The sequence below is a fragment of the Tursiops truncatus genome, chromosome 6 (genome assembly GCF_011762595.2).
Source record: "Tursiops truncatus isolate mTurTru1 chromosome 6, mTurTru1.mat.Y, whole genome shotgun sequence".
NCBI lineage: Eukaryota > Metazoa > Chordata > Mammalia > Artiodactyla > Delphinidae > Tursiops > Tursiops truncatus.
Window position 1 is genome coordinate 81,408,386 of NC_047039.1, and position 26,952 is coordinate 81,435,337.

The 26,952-nt window shown below is 40.4% G+C and overlaps 1 protein-coding gene across 5 annotated transcripts in view; it reads left to right on the forward strand.

Annotated features, from left to right (window-relative positions):
- Positions 1 to 26,952, forward strand: part of TDRD7 (tudor domain containing 7) — a 90,290-nt gene that overhangs the window by 59,582 nt on the left and 3,756 nt on the right. For all 5 annotated transcript variants that reach the window (XM_019949010.3, XM_019949011.3, XM_073806317.1 and 2 more), the window contains 9 exons: positions 1,010 to 1,196; positions 5,276 to 5,387; positions 7,131 to 7,333; positions 8,358 to 8,492; positions 10,264 to 10,350; positions 16,802 to 16,936; positions 19,208 to 19,318; positions 21,228 to 21,730; positions 26,251 to 26,411. In XM_019949010.3, the coding sequence (XP_019804569.2) occupies positions 1,010 to 1,196; positions 5,276 to 5,387; positions 7,131 to 7,333; positions 8,358 to 8,492; positions 10,264 to 10,350; positions 16,802 to 16,936; positions 19,208 to 19,318; positions 21,228 to 21,730; positions 26,251 to 26,411 (1,634 nt within the window). The remainder of the gene's footprint in view (positions 1 to 1,009; positions 1,197 to 5,275; positions 5,388 to 7,130; positions 7,334 to 8,357; positions 8,493 to 10,263; positions 10,351 to 16,801; positions 16,937 to 19,207; positions 19,319 to 21,227; positions 21,731 to 26,250; positions 26,412 to 26,952) is intronic.

The window sequence follows — 26,952 nt, forward strand, 5'->3', positions numbered from 1 at the left end:
TTTGATAACATAAACTAGGACAAGGTGATTGCAGTTGTCAACAACCGAAAATTGTAGAAGGGGGATAGAAGAGTATCCTGGAAAAGAACATTTCTTAAAAAGCATGCAACTTAAAGAGGCATTTATCTAGAACGTGTCATCTCTTTAAGGGTATCAGAACTCAACATTTTGTTGTAATTTGTTGAAATTTGTTCAGTAAGTTGGAGGGATGGGTTGTCACATGGTTCTATCTGTTGTTTTCAAGGGTTTGTTTTTCTCTAGGAGGAGTCAGATTTCATTGGTTTTCAGAGATTGAGACTTGTTCAGACCCAGCCTTAGTTAAGGCAGAACTATCAACTACATTCTCTTCTCAGAAATCTACACACATCTCCAGCAGCCTGAGTCAAAATCTCAGGTTGACTCTTGCTCATCTGGCTTCCACTGGTGTCTTCCTTTCCACTTCCTCCCTTTCCTTCCCTGAGTCTTCTCTCAACCTGGTCCTCCCTGACTGCTTACTGTTATATCCTCTAGTTCTCTGGATTGTTGTTGAGCATTTGCTCTGTTGTGTGGTGTGTTGGACCTTGGTCTTTTTTTGTGAGCTCCACAGTATTGTATTCTCCTTTTTCAAGGTACAGTTGTTGGGCTTCCCTGGTGGAGCAGTGGTTGAGAGTCCACTTGCCGATGCAGGGGACGCAGGTTCATGCCCCGGTCCGGGAAGATCCCACATGCTGCAGAGCAGCTGGGCCCGTGAGCCATGGCCACTGGGCCTGTGCGTCCGGAGCCTGTGCTCCGCGACGGGAGAGGCCACGGCAGTGAGAGGCCCACGTACTGCAAAAAGAAAAAAAAAAATATATATATATATATATATATATATAATTGTTTACTAACTCCATGTTCTCCTCCCTGTCAGTGTAAGCAAGTCTGAGCCTGGAACCAAAGATGACTGTAGAAAAACAGAGTAATATTAATGAATTCCTGTAGCTTTCCTTCTTCCAGGTTGCTTCATTTGTGTTCTCTTCCTTTAATTTAGGTATGTGGGCAGAGACTATTCTGCTGCTCAGGAATTAATGGAAGATGAGATGAAGGAGTATTACAGTAAGAACTCGAAGGTCACACCAGTCCAGACTGTGCAGATTGGCCAGTTGCTGGCTGTTAATGCTGAGGAGGATGCCTGGTTACGGGCACAGGTCACCTCAACAGAAGGGAACAAAATAAAGGCAAGCATTATGAAGGCAAACATTATTTTTCAGATGAAAATGTTGCGTCTAATATTCTGTCCTCTCTAACTATATTTAGTTTTCCCCAGAAGTTGAAAAAATAGTATCTGTAAAAGATTATCTCTGTCAACTGTTAAGTCAGTGGTAGTTATATTATCTTAGAGTTTTAGTTTAAAAAAAAGAAAAAAAATTCTTCTCCATTGTTGTACCATAACCCATGATGTAAGCAGGAAAAAAATCTCTATTCCTATCCCCCAAGGTTATACAATGAATACTGATCAGAGCTCTGTGGGCTTCTTATCAAGGTCAATACTTTGGAGTGAGGGAAACCATACTGATTAGAGGAGATGGCATTCTTCTCTCCCTTCTTGCAGAGCCAGCTGAGGAGAACCCCATTGCCTCTTTTTTCCCTCAGCTCAGAGACCCAGAATCAGAACTCACTCACGAAGGCACAGTTTTGTCTAAATTTTGTAAGCAGGGTTAGCACATCTCAGAACCCTTAGCACTGCAGGGGGCGGGAAGTCCAGGTGAACAGGACCCCAGTCAGTGTGGCCCCATCACTGCTTTGTGCTCAGTGAGAAACCTGAGTGGCCTCTAGTCGATAGGAGATAACTGCCCCAGACATTCCTAGCTAAACTTCAGTCTACTTGCTGACCGTTTCCCTGCCCTTAGGAAGTCCAATACAACTTAAGCTATTTGAAGGCACAGGGATTGCTTATGAAGAGAAGAACCATACAAACCCCGGTGACATGTTAACAGTGCATCAGTGTTTATAATAAATGCTGCAAATACTCCACAAGGATATCTCCTAGTCTGAGATCTATAAGACAAAAATAACTTGGGCCTTCCCCTTCCTTCCTTACCTCTACTTTGGGAGTTTAAGCTCTGGAGTCAGTTAGACCTGAGTTTAAGTCCCAATTCTGCCACTTCTAGCTGTGTGGCCTTGGGAAAGTTATTTAACTTCTCTGATTCCTTACCTATAAAATCAGACACTATCATTATGCTAGTATCTGCCTGTTAAACTTTTCATTCATTTTTTTCCACTGTCCTAGGGCAGGAGACAAGACTGACAAGTGCTTGTTCTCAAGAAGCTTATATGCTAGTAAAAGAAGACAGATAATGAACAAGTATACAATAAATAAACAGGACAATTTAACAGCAGTGAAAGAAGTAACCAGGGTGCTGTGATAGAAAATAACTTTGAAGGAAGGGATAAGCAGGGAGATGTGATCTGGTTTATTTGCTTCAAAGATTGTTCCAGTGCCCGTGTGGGGCATGGATTGTAGTAGTGTAGAGAACATGGATTGTAGTAGTGTAGAGAAGCAAAGTAAGACTGGCTAGTTGGCTATTGCAGTAGCCAGCAACTTGTAACCTGAATTAGGGTAGAAACGGTGGAGACACAGGTAATGGGACGTATTCAGGATGGATTTGGAGGTAGAACTGACAGGACACTAATTCATCGGATGTGGAAGAGAAGAAAGGAGAAGATTCAGGATGGCTGCTGGGTTTGGGACTTGAGCAACCTGGTGGATATTGGTGCCATTTATTGAAACTGGGAAATCAGGGAAAAGAACCAATATATAGGAGAATCAAGAATTTTGTAGGACCTGTTAGGTTTGAGAAAAGCTATCAGATTTCACCTGGACAAGCCTGGAGCTCAGGGAGAAGTCAGGACTGGAGATGAAGCAGCAGGGTGGGAGGCATCAGCGTGTAGGTGCTACTTGAAGCCATGGGCCTGGGTCAGATCTCCTTGAGGAAGAATCACCCATAGAGCAGAGAAGGGGACCCAGAACTAGGCTCTGAAACACTTCAGCATTTAGATGGTGGGTGTGAGAGGAGCAAAGAAGACTGTCAGAATGGCCAGAGAAGGAGGAAAACCAAGAAGGCAGTGTCACGGAAGCCAGAACAGGAAAGTACCTCGTAAAGGAGGAAGCAACCGGCTGTGTCATTGCTTCTGAGAGCTGTGAGCTGGTGTGAGGAATAAATAGAGCAGCTTGGTGTGTTTTACGGTGGCAAGCTCTTAAGGCAGCAGTAGTTGTGGCAGTCCTGGCCTCATCTTGTTCCCCATATCCCATGAACCAGACAGAGATGAATTTTACCCTTTATTAGGAGAAACCCCAGCTACTTGGAAAGTCTTGTTTCTCTTGAATTTTACTGTGCCTGACAGCAAGAACAGGTTCCCTCCTTGCTTTCCACAGAGCTTGCTGAGTATGAGAAACAGGAACATGCGGTCACCCCCTCAGGTTGGTGCCAGTTTGGCCTGGCGCAAACCCACAGCCCAGGGGTGTTTTCTGGTTATTACTCAGGTGGTGCTGTGAGACCTTCGGCCACTTGAGGGAGCCAGAGATCCAGGAATGAACTGGGGCCCGGTGCCACGATTATGAGCCTGCTTGTGCTGATCTCAGGGCCAAAGGACACAGGACAGAGGGTGGTGAGAGTCCAGCTGGACAGTCCATGGGCAGATATTTTATGAGCCGCAGATGACATACAAATACATGGTATCGTGATTCAAAAGAAGAAAGAAAAGAAAACAAGCTCCAGACATTACAGAAACCCTTTGAAGATTTTAGAGCAGTATTCTTTAGTCTCTTAGTGCTAGGAGTACATTCGAAATTGCCCAGGAATCATGATTTCACATACTATGTCCTATTCACAGACACGTTGTCTCCATTTTAGACCTAGGAAGAGCAGAATCCAAATTGTGGGTGTTGATAGCTATTAAAGGACACAAAAAGCTGCGTGAATCCTGAGGCCTTTGGGAAGGAAAAGCAGGTGCTAATTAGGGGTTGGAGAAGTGGCTGGCTGTAGTGTGGGGACCCTGCCAGGGATCAAGGCCTCGGCGGGCACTGAGTCAAGATATGGACTCTAAGAGATGATCCTTTCCAACGTGGGATATACAGGCCCCACAGACACGGCTATCAGGTGGTCAGGGAAAGGCGTTAGTCATCTCTCTATTCTTTTCTTCCTTAGATTCTCTGATGGGGAGAATTTTTGTTTTGTATACTTACTGTCAGAATCTTGGTGCTCAGAAGCTGTGGACTTTATTTTACTGCAGAAAGTAAAACTCTGTATTACTTGGTATTTCTTTGCCATGCCTTTGCCCTGCATTTTTGTGATTTGTTCTGTATTTGTAATAACCATCTGCTTTAATTAGAGAAGCATACTAAGTTTTCAACACTTTCCCTCTGATTCCTAGTTATCATTCTAAACCACAGCTTAATGTCTCTAGATTTATTTTTCTCCAAAAAGAAAAAGCCGTTGGTTATATAGTCCTTCTCAACTGAAGGTTTTATTAATACACTAAAAATAATATCCAGGCTCTCCATGATCTGTGATGGTGGTGAGGAAGTGCCATGCAAGTCTCTGTAAGCACAGAGCTCTGTCCAGCAGACTGGGACCTTCTCCTGAATTGGATGAAGGCCTAACCCAGCTGCACAGCCCCCCAAAAACCCAGAATTACCTACCTTTACAGTGTAGAATTCCATGTTATCCAGCCATGGCATCATTGTTGTCATTGACAGAAAGCATCTCGGTCCCTGGAAGCATAACAGCTGAGAGCAAGCCGTCACAAGTGCTGCTCTGGGGATTTAGAATCTGATAAATACCACCAGTGTGATGCCTCCTCTGGAAATAAATAAGGATCTGCCTAAGGAAGCAGATCCTTAGTGGAGCTGTGTAAATCAAGAAGGAATAAGGTGATGTAGGCATTATGCCAGCAAGGAAAGGGTGGGGACAGTCAGGGCTGGCAGACCAGGTACGTGTGCTGCTGAGAAGCTGACAACAGAAGGCATCGGAGTTCAGCACTCTTCTCTCTTCTCCCCTTTGGCAAAGGCGCGGCAGAGGAGTGCGGCCTGGAAGTCAGGAGCCCTGGCATCCCTGGTCCCATTCCCAGCATTCCTCTTCCGGACTAAGTCAGGGGCACCTGCCCTGGCATTTTCCAGGCAGTGGTGCCACTTCACATGCCGATTATGGGGTAAAATGAAGCCAGTTCAATGCATCAAGTGATTTTTTTTTTTTTTAAGAAACGAGGGTAAAGAATTTTATTTGAACCTAAACGTTGTTGTTTCTATTATCATTAGGTATGCTATGTTGACTATGGTTTTAGTGAAAATGTTGAAATGAGCAAAGCATACAAATTGAACCCGAAGTTCTGTTCACTGTCATTCCAAGCTACAAAGTGTAAGCTCGCAGGTAAAAGGAACTTTTTTTAAAGTGCTCTCCACTTTGACAAACGTATGGACCCCAGGCGGGGAAAGTTGGGGCCCGTGTGTGTGGGGGATGAACTGGGAGATTGGGATTGACATATATACACTAATATGTATAAAATAGATAACTAATAAGAACCTGCTGTATTTCTCTTTGTAAGATTTGATCATTATAAAAATGTTATGATGTTTTAATATATTTTTGTTACATTATATATAACATATAGCACATTTAAATTTATTATTAAAAAGCCTGTTGGACATCTGAGAGGGTTTGGTTGCTGTTGCCGTAACTGCCCTAGTAACAGCTGTTCGAGGCCCTGTATCGTGGGATACAGGATCAGTGTAAATCATGTTGTTCGACCTGTTGTAAAGTGACTCCCAGCTTCGTTCCCACTGAGATGGACTCCGTGGGTGCTGCTTGTTAGCAAGGAACACTCCCTCGTGCACCCAAGCACGAGTCCAGCTGTGGGTCATGTGCAGTCTCTGGCACTGTCACGTATCACTGTTCTTTTCTTTCCTCCTCAAGGAAGCGTAGAGAAATGCACATGTGTGAGAGTGACGTGTAGGGATGACCTGAAAGTATGGGGGGCACATGTTAATGATGAGGAAAGACATTGGACTATGTATGCCTCATGCAGGAGAGCCAGAGCTATATTCAGAAAACGATCAGAATTGTTTTCATGAAAATTAGACCTGTGAAGAAATGCCTCCTTCCCAGCAGGGATGTCTTTATGTCAGAGGAACTGGGTTTGGCTCTCTCTGTGAGATAAATCTAGAGTAATTTAAAAATACTGTTACAAACCTGTGGGAGTTAGTTTTGAAAAGAACATATCAAGAGCATAGGAAAAGATTTAGGATGCTGAAATGAAAGCTTTGATAAAAGCTATAGAGGTGTGTGTCTGGAGAACAGAATATGAAAAAGAGAAAGGTAGGTCAGAAGGAGTCTGTAAACTTTTGCTTACGGATTTAAAGGGGAAAAATATAGAAATAGACATTGTAGTACCATTGGGGAAATGATGCCCTAGTTTAATTAGTTTAATGGATTAACTTAGAGTTGTCATATTATGTTATATGAAATTACAATTTTCCAAGAATTTAAAGAATAATTAGACTGCAATAAAATTCACCTAATACCCACATTACATTAAACAGTATTTTACCTTTCTTTCATAAATCTGAAAGTTCTTTGGTATCCTCAGGGCCATGATGGTTTACTTTAAAAGAAAGAATGAAAGGGAGGGGGAAAGGTTGTCTAAATTTTCAATAAGTGCATGTTCATGCAAGAAATAATTGTGCATATTTAATTAGAAAATGAAAAAACCAAGGGTATATTTTTAGGAAGAGTGTTACAAATACATGAGTGGCAGACATAATTGGCTGACAACTTCTTTACGTGTTAGTCTTTTTGTTTTAAATATGTGTTTGTAAGTAAAGTGAAGGCTGTTTCTCCTAAGGTAGAAATTCAGATTGATCGTCAACTTTTCTTCTTGTTTTAAGATTGCCCGCCTTCGTGTAATCATTCAAAAGGGCATTCATGTTATAATAAATATTTTTAAACCTAAGGGTGGATGGTATAAAGAAGATTGTATAACAAAGCTTCCCTATAAAATTTAAGAATTTTGTAGTAGATTCATAATTGTAATAAGTAGCCAAAACAAACACAATCTCTGCATCTTAAAATGATTCTTCTAATTAAGTAGAAATTTAAATATTCAATATTTTTCAGGGTTGGAAGTTCTAAGTGATGATCCTGATTTAGTGAAGGTGGTTGAATCTTTAACTTGTGGAAAGATCTTTGCAGTGGAAATACTTGACAAAACTGATATTCCACTGGTTGTTCTGTACGATACCTCAGGAGAAGATGACATCAACATCAATGCCACCTGCTTAAAGGCCAAATGTGACAAGTCACTAGAGGTTCACCTTCAGGTACCACTGTGACCACTGTTGTCTATTCACAAGTATCACAGGAAAGAAATTCACCAGAAAAGAACGTTGTACATTTTAGGCTAACACTAGATAGAGACAGATTACGTATGTATTGGGAAAAAAAGGAAGGAAGGGAGCTAAAAGGAGGGGAAATGCCAAAATATAAATAGTAATTATTAAGAATTGGATTTTTGTTTTATTTTCCAGTTTCCACAATGAGCATATATTAATTTTATATGAAATTATTTTGCAAAGATAATAAAGGGGGATAATTCAAATGAAGGGAAAATTAGATCAGTGACGATGCTTATTAAATTGCTAGCTTTAACGTTTTTTAAATGTGAAGAACATAGATGTCTGTACAAAAGGACACTTTTAAATAAATTATAGAGCAGCCACTCGAAAGAATAGGATGAGATGTTAAAAATGATCATTTTTAAGGCTTCATAGCAACATTGGGAAAATATTTGTTTTAATAAGTAGAACAATAGTAAATTGCCTTTATATTATGATTTGACTAAAAATGGCTAAAATTAAACCTTTACTGTGATTATAATTTTTAAAAGTTACTAAAAGTTCCTGTGGCCCATGGACGTGAATTAGAAAGTAAACTGATAATGGGATTGATTTTGTGAGAGTTTTTTATTTTTATTTCTGTTAATGCTGCAAAAATATGTTTTATATAATAATTCTTTTTCTAAATTAATGGGGAGAAGATAAACCAGAGTTAAAGCAGAGCTAAAAATACTCTTAGCCTTTCAGACAGTAGAAAGTGGTAATAATATAATGTGTGTAAAATGTCTACTCTGTGCCTGACACAAATGATACCAGATATTCCTTTTGGAAAGAGTGGTATGCAGACTAGTTTTCCACATTTACGTTATGAATTTCATTCTATCTGTCCTCCAGCTTGCTTAGAAGATTGAAAAGCGCAGAAATTTTCAGTGAGCTATTTAGATAGATACCCTTAGGTAGGTAAGAGCTGCACTCTGTTCTCACATCCTTGGTGTGTCCTTTGTTTCAGGTCGATGCCATGTACACAAATGTCAGAGTGACTAATATTTGCTCCGACGGCACACTCTACTGCCAGGTGCCTTGTAAGGGTTTGAACAAGCTCAACGACCTTCTGCATAAGATAGAGGAATACTTTCATTGTAAGGTATGGCCAAGCAGCATCCACCTCTAAGATGAGTCCTAACATTGCAAACAAGAGGAGTCACTAAATTGTACATGTGTAGTAAGTTTTGTATATTTTAAGGTAGACTCTCTAAAATAGAGGGTAAGAGCCCCAGACTTCAGAATTTAAAACAAAAATAAAAATCCCCACTAGTTTCTTCATGGTAAAATGAGGATAATAATAGTGAGTACCCACAGGATTGTTATGAGGACTAGTCACAAGGCTGCTTATTATTAGCACAGGGCCTGGCACATAGAAAGTGTGCAACAACCGGTAGATTTGTCATTCACAAGGTGCAGTTGATGAGCCTACAGTGCAGCTGCCTGTGACTGTCTGCTCGAGCAGCTGGCTCCTCTGCCTGGGCAAAGACGGAACCATGGAATTTAGAAGGAGAATAAAACTTCCGAGGCATCACTCTCCAACCTCTTTATGGTCCCTGAGAGAACCTGCGCCTTGGAAAATGTGGTTGTGCAGTTTACATTTATTAGTAATCTCTTTTCCCTTTAATTCTAGTATTATTTTCTGAATCAGGATCTGTAGGGGTTTTGTTTTAAGGTCCTAAAGGGATTTCCTTACCTCCATTTGGACATTATAGTTGTAATCCACAATATGCTGTGGTTTCCAAGTGACTAAACTCTGATGCCGCTTCATCTCTGACCCCCTCACCTGGAAGTGAACCCTTGCCTCTGACCTACAGAGCACCCCGAGTGCCTCATGACACTTGTATGCAACATTGTTTTAGCTGTTTGGGTATTTGTTTGCTTTACTAGAGTATAGGCTTCCTGAGGGCAGAGACTGAACCTCACCAGCTTCTGGTAAGTACCTAATTCATTTAGGTACTGTAGTAACTTATCTAGTGTCTTACATAAAATAGGTATTCCAAAATATTTGCTGAAGTGGATTAAACTTGTATTTAGACTACAGCCTAGAATCGAGACATTAGATCTATAGCTTTACCTCTTTCTGTTACAGATGTCTTAGCTTGTATCTCAAGGTCATTACTGAAGTTTGATTTGCTGATCTATCCTAGAGAAATCTGAGACATCCAGAGGGTGACTGTAGTTACTCATTTGCATGCATGTGCTTATAATCTATAATGGTGAAAAGCACTCTTGACAGTTCTTAGTGCCCTGGAAGCTCAAGTGGAAGGAGACATTGCCTGTGGGGAGAGTAGAAACATTCACCCTGAAGGAAAGAGGCAATGGCAGGTCCCCCATTTCAAGCTACAGCAGAGGAGGAGGATGAAAACATTGAACAACATTGAACTGGCACTGATATCCATATTTGTGTTGATAACGTTTCTTTTGTTTTGGATTAAAATCTTATCTTTGAATCTTGAATGTTAAAAGATGAAAAGAGGAGGCCTTATGAACTGCTAGCCTAACTGCTTCCCTTTCATACAGGCTGTTCATTTTATCGGATTCATCTTCCCTCTTTGTGTTTAACTGATGGTGCCTGAGCCTGGATGAATTATACTGACCTCCATGCTAACATTTTTAGACATTTTAACAATGCTGATTTATGAGCCATGTGCAAGGAAGAAGGGTAGATGGCTGCCACCAACATATGAGAAACAAGGCAGAAGCCCTACAACCCCTGTACATGTGCTGCGTCCACTGTAGCACACACCTCGCCGAAAGTCTGATCACATACGGGTGAAGCAGCTTGCCTGTGCCACAGCGGTGTTTTTCTCATGGTGTAGCAATGTGCTCTTTGCTGAGAATAATAAGTGGCATGCGTTTCTGTTTTGCAGCACATGACCTCTGAGTACTTCGTTTCATTACCCTTCTGTGGGAAAATCTGCCTCTTCCATTGCAAAGGAAAATGGTTACGAGTAGAGGTAAAATCAGTCACTTGACTTTTTTTAAACTTAAGATGAAATATTTGAGACATATAAATGAGGTTTTTAAAAAATGGAGTAAGCATCCATATACTCATCACCAGTTTAAGAAATAAAACATGATACATAAAACCAATATACAGTTGATGCTCCCTGTCTGCAGCCCTTTCTTTTACTCCCACCCCTGGGGGAGCTACCAGCTGAATTTGGTGTTTCTCCTTCCTATTCACTGCTCTAGACTTTTACTATATTTGTGTCTATACACACATACTTTTACTATCTGTATATTTCAATATAGAGATATTTAAAATGTAGAAGTGAATAGTATATATAATATTTATAGTAAAAACATGAATAAAGTAAACTAAATGAATGAATGTCTTAAAAATTTACACGAATTGTAAGATGTATTGATTCTTCTATAGCATGCTTTTTCATTCATTATGTTTGTGGTGTAATCTGTTTTCCCTGCTGTATGCTGTAACAGTGTACGAATATGCCAACATTATCACTCCATTCTTCTGACAATGGATATTTAGATTGTGTCGAATTTTTTGCTATAAACAGCACTACCATGACCCTTCCTGTGCATATCTCCCAGGGTACATATGTAGGAGTGGAATTTCTGGGCATAGGGAATGCCTAATTGCTCTCCAGAGTCACCCCTCCCTCGAGGGGTAGCCCTTTGAGTGTTCTGGCTTCTTGGGGGCATCTCATGTCCTCCCTCACCCCTGCCCAGGATGGCTTGGGTTTCAGTGTTCACATATTCCTCTATTTCCAGGGCCTAATAATTGTTTTATTTTCTTACAAGCTCAGTTATGAATTTGCAAGGAGGTTTGTTATATTTTGTCATAAATCTCTGTACCTTTTTCAAAGGTAGGTTTTGGATTTTTGTGGTTTCTTTCTTTTCTTCGTCTTCTTCTTCTTTTTTTTTTTTTGATATCTATTTTGCCCAGTTAGTAAAATTGCAAATCTGGGCTTGATTTTTTTTTTTTCCCACAGTGGTGCTTAACCTAGGTGCAAAGACCTCTGCTTACAGGGAGCGCCTGGACCCCTCCCCAACAATTGTATGCAAATATGTGTGTGTGTGTGTATTATGTATTTTGGAGGGAAAGTATTCATAATTTTCTTAAGATTCTCAAAGAAACCAACCCTAAGTAAGAATCATTGCTTTATTGAGTTTTATTACTGCATAGCAGCATTGTGATAACTTAATTGTACTGATTTTCCCTTTATTTAAGTAAATCTTGGTCATGGCCACTTTAATGAAAGCATCAGTTTTGAAATAATTATTGTCAATGTGAATGTGTGTCAGAAAGTTGAGATCTGGACTAAGATTTGGGTGCTTAGCTATAAACTTCAAAACATGATTTGTTAAAAAGAACACGACATTATCTGAATTTTAAAGCTCTGTGCTGTTTAGTGTATAATATATAAATGCACAAATACTTAATTTTTTAACCTTTTATTTTGAAGTAATTTCAGACTTTTAGAAAGTTGCAAAAATATTTTAAGGAGTTCCCATGTGCCCTTTACCCACCATCTCCAATTGTTAACGTCTTACATAACGATTATCAAAATCAGGAAATTAACATTGGTACAATATTATTAACTAATCTGCAGAACATACTGACATTTCCCAGATTGTCCTCCATATGTCCTTTTTCTGGTCCAGGATCCCAAGATGTATTTAGTTGTCATGTCTTCTTAGTTTCCTCCAACCTGGCAGTTGCTCAGTCTTTGTTGTTTGTGGCCTCTTGAAGAGTAGCAGTGTTTTGTAGAGTGTCTCTCAACTTGAGTTTCTCCGTGTGTGGAATCAGGCTATGCCTTTTTGGCAAAAATACCTTCTCAGTGTGTGCTCAAATACTTTAGATTAATATCTAGTATTATTTGTATTACTGTCAAGTTGTGTATTATCTACTTTTGAGGTAGCAAAAGTGTTCATTCTCTTAGTGATGCATAGAAAGTTAAGGAAAGAAAGATGATTAATGAAAAGGAGATCCTGTGTTTAAGTGATGTATTTGCTCTTGACATTGTAACTTGTCTAAACTTGTCTAAACTATAGTGCCTATACATTCTGAACTTATTCTGTAAGTCCAACCAACTTTATTCAGTGCAGTGGCCACTGCTCTCCCTGTTTCCCTGTAGAAGTGGTCTGCATTCACTCTGCACCATCTTCCAGTCAGTCCTCAGTCACTGCCACATGACTTCTGCCCACACTCCATCACAGAGCCTGTTCTTGTGAACAGCGTCTTAATTTTGCAGTTGTATTAGTATCTTCCAGGTCTTGTCGTACCAGACCTCTTTGCTGCATCGAACAGTGTTGAAACTTGAAATTCTCTTCTCACTGGGCTACCATGTTATCAAATCCTAATTTTCCTCATGATAGTCTAATAATTCCTTCTCTTATTTTTCACCCAAACCGCCTTCCACCCCCACTTCTGAAATGTCAGTGTCCCTAAGTCCTGTCCAGGTTCATCACTCTTCTCGGCCTCTGCATCCTTCTAGGTAATCCTATCTCATAGTTTCAGGTACCATTTTGGCCCTAATGACTCCCAAATTTGTTTTCCAGTCCTTGATGGGCTGCAGATTTGAGCAAAAAGCCAGCCTAATTGTCCATCTCACAAACTCTTTTAAGTTCTACATGTCTGAAACCAAAATTATCTTTCCCCATCCTTACCTTTCTCCCTTATCTCTATTTTAGTGGTACCTCCATTCATGCAGCCATGCAGGCTGTTTTCTTAAGAGTTATCTTTGACTCCTGCATCTTCCTCAGCCCCAAGTGCAACTAATCACTGAACACTGCTGATTTTACAACTTTGTTAATTCTTGCCTGGAACACCGCAGTACCACACCAACTGGTTCCTCTGCCTTCACTCCTGTCTTCCTCTAGTCGAGCTCCGTATCACTAAGAGTAGCAACCCAAAATGCAAATAATTATACATCCAACTTATGACGAGACTTACTGTTTGCATGACGCTAAATGCTTTTTTAAACATGACTGATCTCATTTCATGTTCACAAAACCCTGTTATCCCTGTTCTTACTGATGAGGAAAGTCATCCAGCTAAAAAGTGGGAGAGCTGAGATTTAAAACCAAATCTATCTGATCCTAAAGCCCTCACCAGCAATTTTAGAAAGCTGACCATCTCATTCTTCTACTTAAGGCTTGACTTGGCTTCTCATCTACAGGGTAAAGTCTTAGTTCTTGAAGGCATGATATCTGCTTCTCTTAGACCTTGCCTTTGCCTGTCTCCCAGCCTCACCTCTTGCCTTGCCCGGCCTCTCATTTTATGCTCTAACGTAACCAAAATGCTTGTAGGCCCCACATGTAAGAAGTATGTGTGTGCCTTTGCCCCTCCTCTCCCCTCTATTTGAAATGTCCAGATTCGCCCCTAACTGGACTCCTACCAACCTGGTTTACTCCCATTCATCATTTAAGGTGCAGCTCTGAAAGGACATAAATTTGTGAAATTTATGAAATTTCAGTTTGTGAAAAAGGAAATACAAATGCCCAGTAAATATGATTATTTCTTAAAGTAACAAATTTGTGTAAACAAATTTACACAACTTAAATTATCCAGCCAAAGTGATTTGATAGATAAGTCACAATGTATGTATACGATAGACTTAAATAACATTAAAATGACATAGAAGACAAATTACATAAAATATTTTTATGAGACACTGAGTGGAAAGCAGTCAACTATGAAATAGTATCTACAAATGTTTTGTAATTCTTGTAAGTCTAATCTTTTGTGAATCATGGGTAAAAGACTAGAAGGATAATTGTAACCTATAGTAGATTACAAGTGATTTTTATATATTTAAGTATATAAATTTTCTACAGTGGAGGCATTTTACTAAAATAAGAAGAAAAAAAAGTAAATTTTTAAAGAAAAGTACCAATTCTAGGCATTCCCTCCTCCTGAAAGCTTGCCCTGACACCTGCTTCCTGCTGGGTCAGGTACCCACCCTCTGTGTTCTCACAGTACCCCAAGCGCAACTTCATTATTGCCTTTACTACATTATAGTATGGTTATGTATTTGTGTCGTCTCTCATGGCACTAGGAGCTCTTTGAGAAGAGGAAGTATATCTTTGCAGCCTAGTTATGCCTGGATATAACAAGCATTCAACAGATACCATCCATACCAATATATATGTTCAGTATGTATGTTTGAATAAACAAATACATTTTAAAATATTCCTCCATGGGACTGTTTGTGTTTATCATGTCTTAGATTTAAAAATTTATGCTATTATATTAATCAAGCATTCTCTCGGGCAGTAGAAAAAGGCTTCACTTCTGGCAAATCTGACTTCCAAGACGAAAGTGGCCCAGTTCTCAACAGTCATCATACCGAAGGCACCACCACGCTTAGGTAGCAGTTAGTGCAGTTGTAGGCGTGAGATCTCAGCCCAGATAACCACCTCCATGGGGCTATATTTGGCCACTGTAAATATTTAACAATAGCAAGTGTCACAATGGCATTTTAGGGGCATATTAGGGGAGATTGTGGCATTTAAAGGTGCATCCAGAATCTTACATTGTTTTCTTGCCATTTGGCCACAGGTAGGTAATTATTGCTTTGATTCAGTGTGTAACTTACCCATTTTTTTTTAAACATCTTTATTGGAGTATAATTGCTTTACAATGGTGTGTTAGTTTCTGCTTTATAACAAAGTGAATCAGTTATACATATACATATATCCCCATATCTCTTCCCTATTACATCTCCCTCCCTCACACCCTCCCTATCCCACCCCCCTAGGTGGTCACAAAGCACTGAGCTGATCCCCCTGTGCTATGCGGCTGCTTCCCACTAGCTAGCTATTTTACGTTTGATAATGTATATATGTCCATGCCACTCTCTCACTTTGTCCCAGCTTACCCTTCCCCCTCCCCGTATCCTCAAGTCCATGCTCTAGTACGGCTGCATCTTTATTTCTGTCTTGCCCCTAGGTTTTTCTGACCATTTTTTTCTTTTTTCTTTCTTTTTTTTTTAGATTCCATATATATGTGTTAGCATACAGTATTTGTTTTTCTCTCTCTGACTTACTTCACTCTGTATGACAGTCTCTAGGTCCATCCACCTCACTACAAATAACTCAGTTTTGTTCCTTTTTATGGCTGAGTAATATTCCATTGTATATATGTGCCACATCTTCTTTATCCATTCATCTGTTGATGGACACTTAGGTTGCTTCCATGTCCTGGCTATTGTAAATAGTGCTGCAATGAACATTGGGGTGCATGTGTCTTTTTGAATTATGGTTTTCTCTGGGTATATGCCCAGTAGTGGGATTGCTGGGTCATATGGTAATTCTACTTTTAGTTCTTTAAGGAACCTCCATACTGTTCTCCATAGTGGCTGTATCAATTTACATTCCCACCAACAGTGCAAGAGGGTTCCCTTTTCTCCACACCCTCTCCAGCATTTATTGTTTGTAGATTTTTTGATGATGGCCATTCTGACCGGTGTGAGATGATATCTCATTGTAGTTTTGATTTGCATTTCTCTAACGATTAATGATGTTCCCATTTTTGACAAATGACACAAAGTATCATTGGGCTTTCTGACTAAGCTATAAAATACCAAAATGTGTCATGTTTTAAAAATACATAGTATTGGGACCTCCCTGGTGGTGCAGTGGTTAAGAATTCGCCTGCCAGTGCAGGGGACACGGGTTCAAGCCCTGGTCCAGGAAGATCCCACATGCTGCAGAGCGTCTAAGCCCGTGCACCACAACTACTGAGCCTGGGCTCTAGAACCCACAAGCCGCAACTACTGAGCCCGCACTCTAGAGCCCGCAAGCCACAACTACTTAGCCTGCACACCTAGAGCCCGTGCTCCGCAGCAAGAGAAGCCACCGCAATGAGATGCCCACGCACCGCAACGAAGAATAGCCCTCACTCGCCGCAACTAGAGGAAGCCCGCGTGCAGCAACGAAGACCCAATGTAGCCAAAAATAAATTAATTAATTTTAAAAAAAGACCAAGTTTAACTGTAAAAAACAAAAACACATAATATTTACCTACTACAAGTAAAATTCTGTCTCTGAATTCTCTCTATTATTTCCTCATTGCTAAGACACAGTAGTTTTTTTTTTTTCCTCACATCCTAATATTTTGGAGAACAGACTGTATCTTACGATCAGCAGTATATAATAATGTATCAAATTGTTTTACAATCAGTAGTATCCTAGAATTGAAAACATAGTAATTATTACTATATTTATGAATTAACAGCAAGATGTTGAAATCAATTCTACTATAAAAATATCTATTTGGTAAATAAGTACATTTTAAAATAAGAGAAAATTCAATCAGCACTGATAGTTTTTGTTGCTTTTTATGTGCATTTTAGAGCTGTACAAAATGTAATTGCACAGAAGCATTGTGGCCTTTTGGATATGCTAATAAATCAGCCAACACTTGTCTCATTGCAGATTACGAATGTTCACAGCAGCCGGGCTCTTGATGTTCAATTCCTGGATTCTGGCACTGTGACGTCTGTGAAAGTGTCCGAGCTCAGGGAAATTCCCCCTCGGTTTCTCCAAGAAATGATTGCAGTACCACCTCAGGTACTATATGTTACAAGCCTAGGAGATTGGCTGAAAGGGATTTGGATGTGTTCATAATCACATTGTGAGATGCTCTCTCAGTTTTTGATGATGATTGAGTTTAACAAAATTGGAAATGATCCAAATGGTGGCTCACTTAGACAAGAAGACCAGTGAGACTTACAGAATATTGTTTGATAAATGTTTGTTTTCAAGTATGTTGAGTCATCAGGCTATATTGTCCAGTTAGAGGTTCCACTTTAATAATTAGATGCCAGTGCTGGCTTCTACACAGTTTCAGGATATTATATGTAAATATTTACTTCCAGAGTTCTTAATTTAATTAGGTAACCATTCTCTTCGGATATATGTTTATATTTAACCTTCTCCTCATAGATTTTAGTGAAAAGATTAACTTCAGTCTATCCTTCCTCTCTTGATAAAAATTCAAGATGATAAGAAGTTTGAATTATTTTGAATTAATTAAAATTATTAATAGCTATTTCCTACTTAGGGGAAGTAGAGTTTGTACAGAAATCCATCATGCTTTGAAAATAAAATTGTTCAACATTCTATAATTTCAAGGGGCCCCTTGACCTATATTTACCGGAAGATTTCTTATGTATCAAAACTCAGTGAATAAAAAGTACTTGACCATAATTAGCATGGCTTTTATAATTTCTCTCACTGCAGTCACTGTTGCCTTTCCTAAAATGACTATGTGACATTGTGTTACAGAGAAGCTGTTTAACTTGAGTTCAAGCCAATTTTCAGAATCACATTTTTTCTTATTGCTGCTCAGCATAATATTGAAAATTGTTAGACCTTTAAGTGCTTTCACTTGATAACACCTCTGGCCTCTGTACCCCTTGTTAGAACATCCATCTAGGGCCAGCCTTACCTAGAAAAGGTTTCCAGGGCTGGAGGAGATGGGTGATCTGTCCCACTGCTTCTGACTGTCTGAAAATTACACAGGTGTACTTTCTTGGTAAAAGCCACTCTAATTTTTTCTATTAATCTTATCTGGATTTTTTATTTGATAGATGCGAAGTTGGGGGAACCTTTAAAACAAGCTAGGGCAAGCCTCTGGCTAACAGCATCTCCCCAAGAGGTTCAGAGTAGCAAACTGATGGCCTGTTGGCCAAGGCTGACCCATGAATATTGGGTCTGGGCCCTTGGCTCGTATAGTGTTTTAAAATGTGAATTAATTGTCTGCTTCTAGCATCTCTTGACCAACTAGAAAACATGACTCTATTGAGCAGTCCCCTTTATGGCACAGTGCTCTGTGGGAGCTTGGGAAGTGACGTTCTCCTCTGCAGGGCTTGTGCTCTCCAGTGCGCAGGCCCCAGCTGGCCCGCCTCACTCCCTCTTTGCCCACCTGGCACCTGCACTAGTAGAGTCTGCTCTCTTTGCTCTAAGTGACCTCCTCCCCACCCAGAAAGGTACCTCATGCAGGGGGCACAGTGGGAGACTTGGAGCCCCCAAGGATGAAGGGAGGGTGTACGACAGGGAGGTTGGGGCTCAGAGAGGAAAGAAGAAATCTAGGAATCCTGGAAGTAAGTTGCATCTCCTGCATAAAATTGCCTCCATCAATTCAAAGGCTCCCATGGGACTGGAGGGAGTCCCTGGGGTTACCTTTTCCTCCCTGATGTAGCCATTCTGCAGAAGCTTGTGCAGTGATGGTGGGAGGTAAAAAGCATCAGGGAAAATGAGGCTTTTAGGTGTCACTGGGTTTTAGTTTTTCTTTCCCTGCTTAATTCTCATTACAACCTCCTTCAAAAGGTAAGTACAAATGCCTGGGGTACTCAGCAAATGCTTCATTCAGCCGGAAGCCTCCACAGAGATTTTTACAACAGGAGTCAGATTTCATCCAAATGACATTTCATTTTTTTTTTAGTTGGGCATAAAGGGAAGACCTAGATATAAGTCCCAATCTTGTCTTCACGACTTTGTGATCTTACACAGGTTAGTATCTCTGAGTCTGTTTCACCGTCTGTAAAATGAGATCACAACACTGGCCTGCCATGCAGAAGTATTGTAGGGTGAGAAGTATGTGAAGTGCCTGGTATAACCCTGGTTCATGATAGGAGTAAAGACAATGGTAGTAATATAAATAGATCAGGAACATAGCAGATGCTCCAGCCCGAGAACTGTAATTGTCATTATTAGCTATTGCTGTTGCTTGCTCTCTACCTTGGCAACATTTGACTTGTAGGAAAATAATATTGACACTACTCTTAAGTACCTATTTTAAGATGGCGTGTCCTCTTTTCCGTTGTGTTTTCTTTTCAGGCTATAAAGTGCTGTTTAGCAGATCTTCCACAGTCTATTGGCATGTGGACACCAGATGCTGTGCTTTGGCTAAGAGATTCTGTTTTGAATTGCTCAGACTGTAGCATTAAGGTTAGTTATCTTATTGGTCTTGATAAAAGGGGGCTGTCAGCCAGAAGGACTCACTTTTTTTTTTCCCCACTTGTTTTTGTGAAAGAATTTTATCTTACTGTAAACTGATGCTTTTACCTCCGACACACTTTTATAGTCAGGAGGTTGGTTACATGTGTAGCTATAAGATATCTGATGGTTTAATTTTTATTTAAGAATTTATCCTATATCTCCAGTGTTACTTTTAAACCCTTTATATAATTTTTTGATTATTAATAAGGTAGCGGGTAGTTCTGTGCTCCTATTTTGCTCCATGATAAGGAGTTAAGTCTGCAACAGAGGACCATGTATCTCTTGATAAATGTTTCTAAAGACCATTTAAATAAGTCCGGTATTTCTTTCTTTTATCCCTAAAGTAAAGTGGATTATAAACAAATATTTGCTTGTAATCTTGGTTTTTGTCTCTTCCTAAAACTTATTTAAACTGCTTTATTTCTTTCACTAGCGTGTTTCTTTTTCACACTCTTGCATCTTCATATCAAAAACACTGCTCATATTTCCAAGAATAGAAATGTAAGATAATATTTCTCTATTTTAACTGATGTAAATAGTGTTATCATTTTATATAAGTATTTAACAATGTTAGCACTGAAATGTCCTTGAGAAATATCTTCGTGAAGACCTCTCACTTATTCGAGCCCACACTGATTTTCCTATCTTCATTCTCCTCTAGGGTTTGTCATGTGCAATCACACAGTTATATACCATTTTATATTCTTCAATTGCCACATGAGTATTGTTTTCTCAGCTACATTTTCAGCTCCTAAAGCCAGGGTATTGGGTAGTCAATAAAAATCTTTTTAATGGTTGATTTTTGAAACGGTGTTTCTGTACCATAAATATCAAAATGAATTAGCAGTCAGTACTTCATTAGCCCTCCAAAGAATGAATTTAAATAGACTCCTCTTGCTAGGAGAAAAGCTTTTAAAGTAAATTACTTTAGAAGGATTGCCTTGCTGGTGTCTCCTTGTCTTCATGCCTGTGTTCCTGCCTTTCATTTCTAGCCCAATTTGGTAAAAGATAGATGTGGCTAGAAGTGTCTCATTTTTGTTATTCCTGAGATAAACCAGAGGAGCTGATGAGAAGAATTAACAGTCACCCAGCCCTTTGGGACACACAGTCCAGTTATCAACGTGTGGTGCTCCCATACAGACATTCACCCCTCTGACAGAAAAAGGTAGCCAGGTAATCAGAGGTCTCCTGGGCGAAAGGTGCAAGGTGGTGACTATAATTTTGGCCTATTCAGTGGAGCTTTCTTCCTCTTTTTCTCCCAAGGTCCCTCTCCTCTCATGTAACTGGGGGAAAGGGAGAGGAGTGAGAGCAGATATTAGGACCAAACAAGGACTTTGGACCAAAGATCCCAAAGGGTATGGTGAAGGTCAAAGCTTTTTCTTTCCCTTCCCTGTCTGAGAGTACACCAGCATTAAGCAGAATTCTTACAGGACATTTTGCCGTTTTTATTATTTTTTATTGTTGAAGTTGGATGATGAGCACATGGGGGTTCATTGGGTTACTCTTTCTTGAGTGTTTTAACATGTCATTAATATAAAAAAATTAATCATGATATATAGAATCACTTCCTCTCAGTGATAATGACCTCTAGCCAGTCATAGATATTCTCAGTTTTTAGAGGTTAGTAAATTTTTCATTTCCACAAGCTTGCCACTGGTTTCTAGACTACTTGGACCTACGAGCTTATTCATTGCTACAGCTGTGCTAGATAATTCATCTGACCTCAAATAAAATGATTTTAGCAAGTTGGGTTCTTTGCAAAATGCTGTTTTATAATATTTAAAGTTAATATTATAACCATCTCAGAATTCAGCGTGAACTTGGATTTCTTTAAGTTGGTTTTGTGTGTTTTCCAAAGGTGACAAAAGTGGATGAAACCAGAGGGATGGCACATATTTATTTATTTACCCCCAAGAACTTCCCCGACCCTCACCGCAGTATCAATCGCCAGATCACAAACGCAGACTTGTGGAAGCATCAGAAGGATGTGTTTCTGAGTGCCATATCCAGCGGAGCTAGCTCCCCCAACAGCAAGAGTGCGAACACCTCCATTGTGGGCAACACTGGAGAGAATTTCAGAAAGAGCCTCTCGGATATCCTCAAAAAGTCGTTGGTAGACCATACTAGCTCTTTCTCCATGGAGGAGCTGCCACCTCCTGTCCACTTGTCCAAGCCAGGGGAACACATGGATGTGTATGTGCCAGTGGCCTGTCACCCGGGCTACTTTGTCGTCCAGCCGTGGCAAGAGATACATAAGCTGGAAGTTCTGATGGAAGAGATGATTCTTTATTACAGTGTGTCTGAGGAGCGCCATGTGGCAGTGGAGAAAGACCAAGTGTATGCTGCAAAAGTGGAAAATAAGTAGGTCCTTGGACAGACAGAGCCTTTTATTCTCCTCCTAAGAAAAACGTGTAGAATGATACCAAGAGTCCTTAATCCCTGCAGGGGGACTTGGAACTGCACAAATGGGAATTTTGAATGTGAAATGAGACCAATGAATTGTGCAATTTTCTAATATTTAAAATGATGCCATTTATCTAAAAATCTAATGACCCTAGTGCTGTTAAAAACCTCATTATATCTAAAGTGAATGTTTAAATATTTTTTCTACTTTCCTATGAGAAAAATATTTTTTTATTTAAGAAATAATGTCTTTTATTTAATGACTTTCTAAATTTTAAAAATAAAATGTTTAGGGGCTTCCCTGGTGGCGCGGTGGTTGGGGGTCCGCCTGCCGATGCAGGGGACGCGGGTTCGTGCCCCGGTCCGGGAGGATCCCACATGCCGCGGAGCGGCTGGGCCCGTGAGCCATGGCCGCTGAGCCTGCGCGTCTAGAGCCTGTGCTCCGCAACGGGAGAGGCCACAGCAGTGAGAGGCCCGCGTACCGCAAAAATAAATAAATAAATAAAATAAAATGTTTAGGGCTTCCCTGGTGGCGCAGTAGTTTAGAGTCTGCCTGCCGATGCTGGGGATGTGGATTCGTGCCCCGGTCCGGGAAGATCCCACATGCCGCGGAGCTGCTAGGCCCGTGAGCCATGGCCACTGAGCCTGTGCGTCCGGAGCCTGTGCTCCGCGACGGGAGAGGCCGCAACAGTGAGAGGCCCGCGTACAAAAAAAAAAAAAAAAAAAAAAGTATAAGAAAACAAAGTCCGTCAACCAACATAAACCCTTGTTAAAAGTTAAACTTTTTCACTTAACATAATTCTGTGAACACTTTTCCATGTGATGAGATTTCTTCATAAACATTTTAATGGCTAAATATTCCATCATATAGAGAAATCATAATTTACTTATCACTTTCTTTTGTAGGTTTTTTTCTCCCAGATTTTTCACTGTTACAAATAATGTTGAACTTAAATCTTTGTTCGGCTCTCTGATTATGTATTTATGAGATAGATTCCTAGAAGAGAAGTCACTTGTTTAAAGATTACAGGATTTTTGATATATGCAGTCAGTTTCTTTCTAGAGAGCTTGTGGCACCCTTTATAAGGTGCAACAATGCCTATTTCACTGCTCTTTGGCCTTTGGACAGTGAGAATCATAATTCCTTACATTTGTTTTAGCACTTTCAGTCTGTTTTCTCACGTTTGCACATTTGGATCCACACTCTCCTCTCCTGAAGCCCCCAGGATGTGCTGGTTCCAACCCAAGGAAGCCCAAGTTCCTCAAGCTATACACTCACTCCGGGAAGCCCTGGACAATGGCACAAGCTCCCCGCTCCCCCTTCCCTTTGCCAGCTTTCTTAGGGGAAATGTGCCAGCTTATTTGACAATGCTGAACAAAAAGAACAATCTCTCCCCCTACCCTCCCTGTCCCAACACACAGACATACATACACACCCCCCAAAACTCAACTTGAAAGGTCAACTGCTTATTTTTTTTCTATAAAATGCTTTCATTCATTCTTTGTTTGTTTGTTTTGCGGTACGTGGGCCTCTCACTGCTGTGGCCTCTCCCTGCTGTGGCCTCTCCCGTTGCAGAGCACAGGCTCCGGACACGCAGGCTCAGCGGCCAAGGCTCACGGGCCCAGCCGCTCCGCGGCATGTGGGATCTTCCCAAACCGGGGCACGAACCCGTGTCCCCTGCATCGGCAGGCGGACCCTCAACCACTGCGCCACCAGGGAAGCCCCTCATTCATTCTTAAGATAGCAAGTACAGGCATTTATAAAATTTTGTTATTTTTATGGGAGGAAAAAAACTAATTTTCAACACTTAAAAGTGAAAAGTATAATAGCTCTCATTCTAAAAAGCATTCAACTTATATGTCATAAGCTTTTCATCTTTAAAAAATATTTTTACTATGTCATGTTATTTACAATCATAAGCATAAATGGGTTCCAATTTGCCTCATCAGAACTCTTTGTTATTGGATAGTTTAATCTCAGTTAAAGCCAAGCTAATGCTAACCCTTACCTGAGGAGCAGATTAATGATGATTAGTGGTGGGGAGGTGCCACTTGGAGGGAAGGATCATGTGAAGATCTCTGAACACCGGAGATCTGTAGTGTGGGACTTCAGACTCCACCCCTACTCCCCCATGGATTGAACAGTTCTGCCTCAGGACTCTGGGGCGTTAATCAGTTAATTTGTCCCAGATAATCAAGGGATGTCTTATATATGGGAACAGATTATCTGATATTTTTTGAAACTTTATGAACTGAATCAATGTAAAGTGTTCAGAGCTTCTGTCTTGCTTACAACCCAGGACTATTTACTAAACCTTGTTCCCAGCTCTGGTAAGTTAAGATTTAGGAATTTCAGGTACAGTTTTGATTTACAGTGATTTCCAAATCTATCCCAATTTAAGAATAACCTGGGCAGCCTATTAAAAATGCAGATTCCCCTTCCTCACCCCAGGCCTCCTGAGTCAGAATCTCTGGTAGTAGAACCCCAGAATCTGTGTTTTAAGTAAACTCTCCAGGTGATCCACATGTAGCCTTGCACTGAAATTGGTAATGTCGTCAAAACTGAAGCCTTTATTTAAGCTCTTAGTTTTGAAAGTTGAAAGCTAAATAGAAATGCAACACAGAGGTTTCCTGATGGTTCTCTCCTCACAGCTCTGTACCTCTTATTTATAGACTAAAAGCACAGACCATCAATCATTTGCCTTGTACAGTTTAAAGACAGTGATATTGGTGGAAACCAAATGTTTTTATCTCCTTTTACACTTATATGAATTAGCAACCTGCACCATACTGGCATTTCCACATACGGAAATTTCTCTTCAAATTAATCTAAAGTTCTTATTTGCACAGCTTATCTTCATTTTAAGAATACTTATAATAATGGCTGCCATTTGCCAACTGCCTGTTATATGCCAAATTAATGTGTTAGGCACTTCATATGTATTATTTCTGCAAGTAAATTGAAATTAAACATTACACATGAGATAATTGAGGTACAGAGAGGTTAAATAAAGAGCCCAGAGTTAACATGACTGAAAAATGGCTCAGTGGGACTCCAGCTCAGGTCTGTTTGGCCCCCAAAGGTCAGGTCTGTTTGGCCCTCAGGTCATGTACTTATTATGATACCTTTCTGTGTCCCTGTTGTCTCTGTGATTCATGGGTAATTGCTTGCTTCACTTTGGGCTTATCTGAAGGTTTCTAGAGTTCCTCCCAGAACCCCCCAATTATATACAGTGTTTGAAGTTGGCCTCTTTGTAGCTTTTTTTTTTAATAAGTTTATTTTATTTATTTTTGGCTGCACTGGGTGTTTGTTGCTGCACATGGTGTTTCTATAATTGCGGTGAGCGGGGGCTACTCTTCGTTGCAGTGAGCAGGCTTCTCACTGCGGTGGCTTCTCATGTTGCAGAGCACGGGCTCTAGGCACGCGGGCCTCAGTAGCTGTGGCACGAGGGCTCAATAGTTGTGGCTCGCGGGCTCTGGAGCACAGGCTCAGTAGTTGTGGCGCACGGGCTTAGTTGCTCCGCGGCACGTGGGATCTTCCTGGACCTGGGATCGAACCCGTGTCCCCTGCATTGGCAGGTGGATTCTGAACCACTACACCACCAGGGAAGTCCCGAAACCATTCTTATTAAAGATATAGAGCTCATTACCGAGTCCAGTGGCTTCTGCTAACTCAATCCTAGTTGACCTCCCTGTAACATGGAATGCTTTACACTACTTGTCTCTTGGTTTCTGCAGCATCACTCTTTTCAGGACCTCCTGCTGCCACCTACCTTCTATTCCTCAGTCTCCTTTTACTGGGTAACCTTCTTTTGCCTTAAATTTTTGTGTTTCCCAGGATTCTGTCCTCACTTCACTTTTTTCAAACATTCTCTGCTGAAGCATTCTCATTCTCTCTCATAGCTTCATAAACTACCTTTATTTTGATGACCTTCCCCCCTACCAACTCTAATCTGTATCTGCTGCTTCAGCCATTCTCCTGAGCTCCAGACCTTTGGTCCAGATGCTACCTGGATAGCCCTAAAGTATCTTGCCTGGAAGTCCCTGAATTAATGCATTCTCCATACCTGGTCCCGCTTGCTTCTCTCTTTCCATCTTCCACACATGGACCTTGTCCCCATAGTATGGCCATTTCCTGTCTCCCCATCAAAGTGAAGGGATCTGCCAGCCTTGTCCTGATTGTGCTCTGTAGCACTGTTTCCTCCTGCTTAGTGGTGGTTTTCCTTTATTAGCTCCGTGAGGCCTGTAAAAGGGTATTGAGTGAACAAATTGCATCAAATGAGCCAGTGACAAAGCAGAGAATAGTAACCTTTGGAAAAGAAGAAGCAGTCTCTTTAAAAACTTCTACAACAGCATAGTTTTATATTTTAGTAAATAACATTTGTATTAATTTTCCTTTTTATCAAAAAATGTTGCCCTTAAAGCAGGTGTTGACTTTGTGCGTTTTTTTCTTCCTTTTTACTCCAATGCACATCTAGGTGGTACAGGGTGCTTTTAAAAGGAATCCTGACCAATGGACTGGTGTCCGTGTATGAGCTGGACTATGGCAAGCACGAATTAGTCAACATAAGAAAAGTGCAGCCCCTGGTGGACATGTTCCGAAAGCTGCCGTTTCAAGCAGTCACAGCTCAACTAGCAGGTAACTTCTGGGGAATTTGGACTCATGACACAATAGTAGTATATATTGTCGTTTTGTCCTGGGTACAGAATCATTGGCCTATTGATAATTTTTAATGATCTCTCAAGGTCATGCCCTTCCACTATATCTATTTCTGTTTTTCCATATTCCTTTCTGTCTCTGGTTTCATGTATGAGTATTTTTCTAAAACTGTAATCTTCATACAGGTACAGTATTGCATTCTGCTTTCACACTATTGCTTTTTGGGTGGTTGTTTGATGGTCCTGATAACAATTTTTAATAGCTGCAAAATATTCTGTTTAATCATTGTTTCCCTATTGTTGAACATTTAGGTTGTTTACACTTTTATTGTAGTATTGAGGAAAAAAACCCACAGCTACATATATTAGCCAAAACAAGCAAATGGAAACAATGAGACAAATAACCAACAGGAGAACATTGCGCGATTAAGATTTCATAATTTATTGCAGGAATTATAATGCATCTACGTAATGGACTTTCACAATTATAAAACATTCCTGGCTCGTAGAATATGACCATT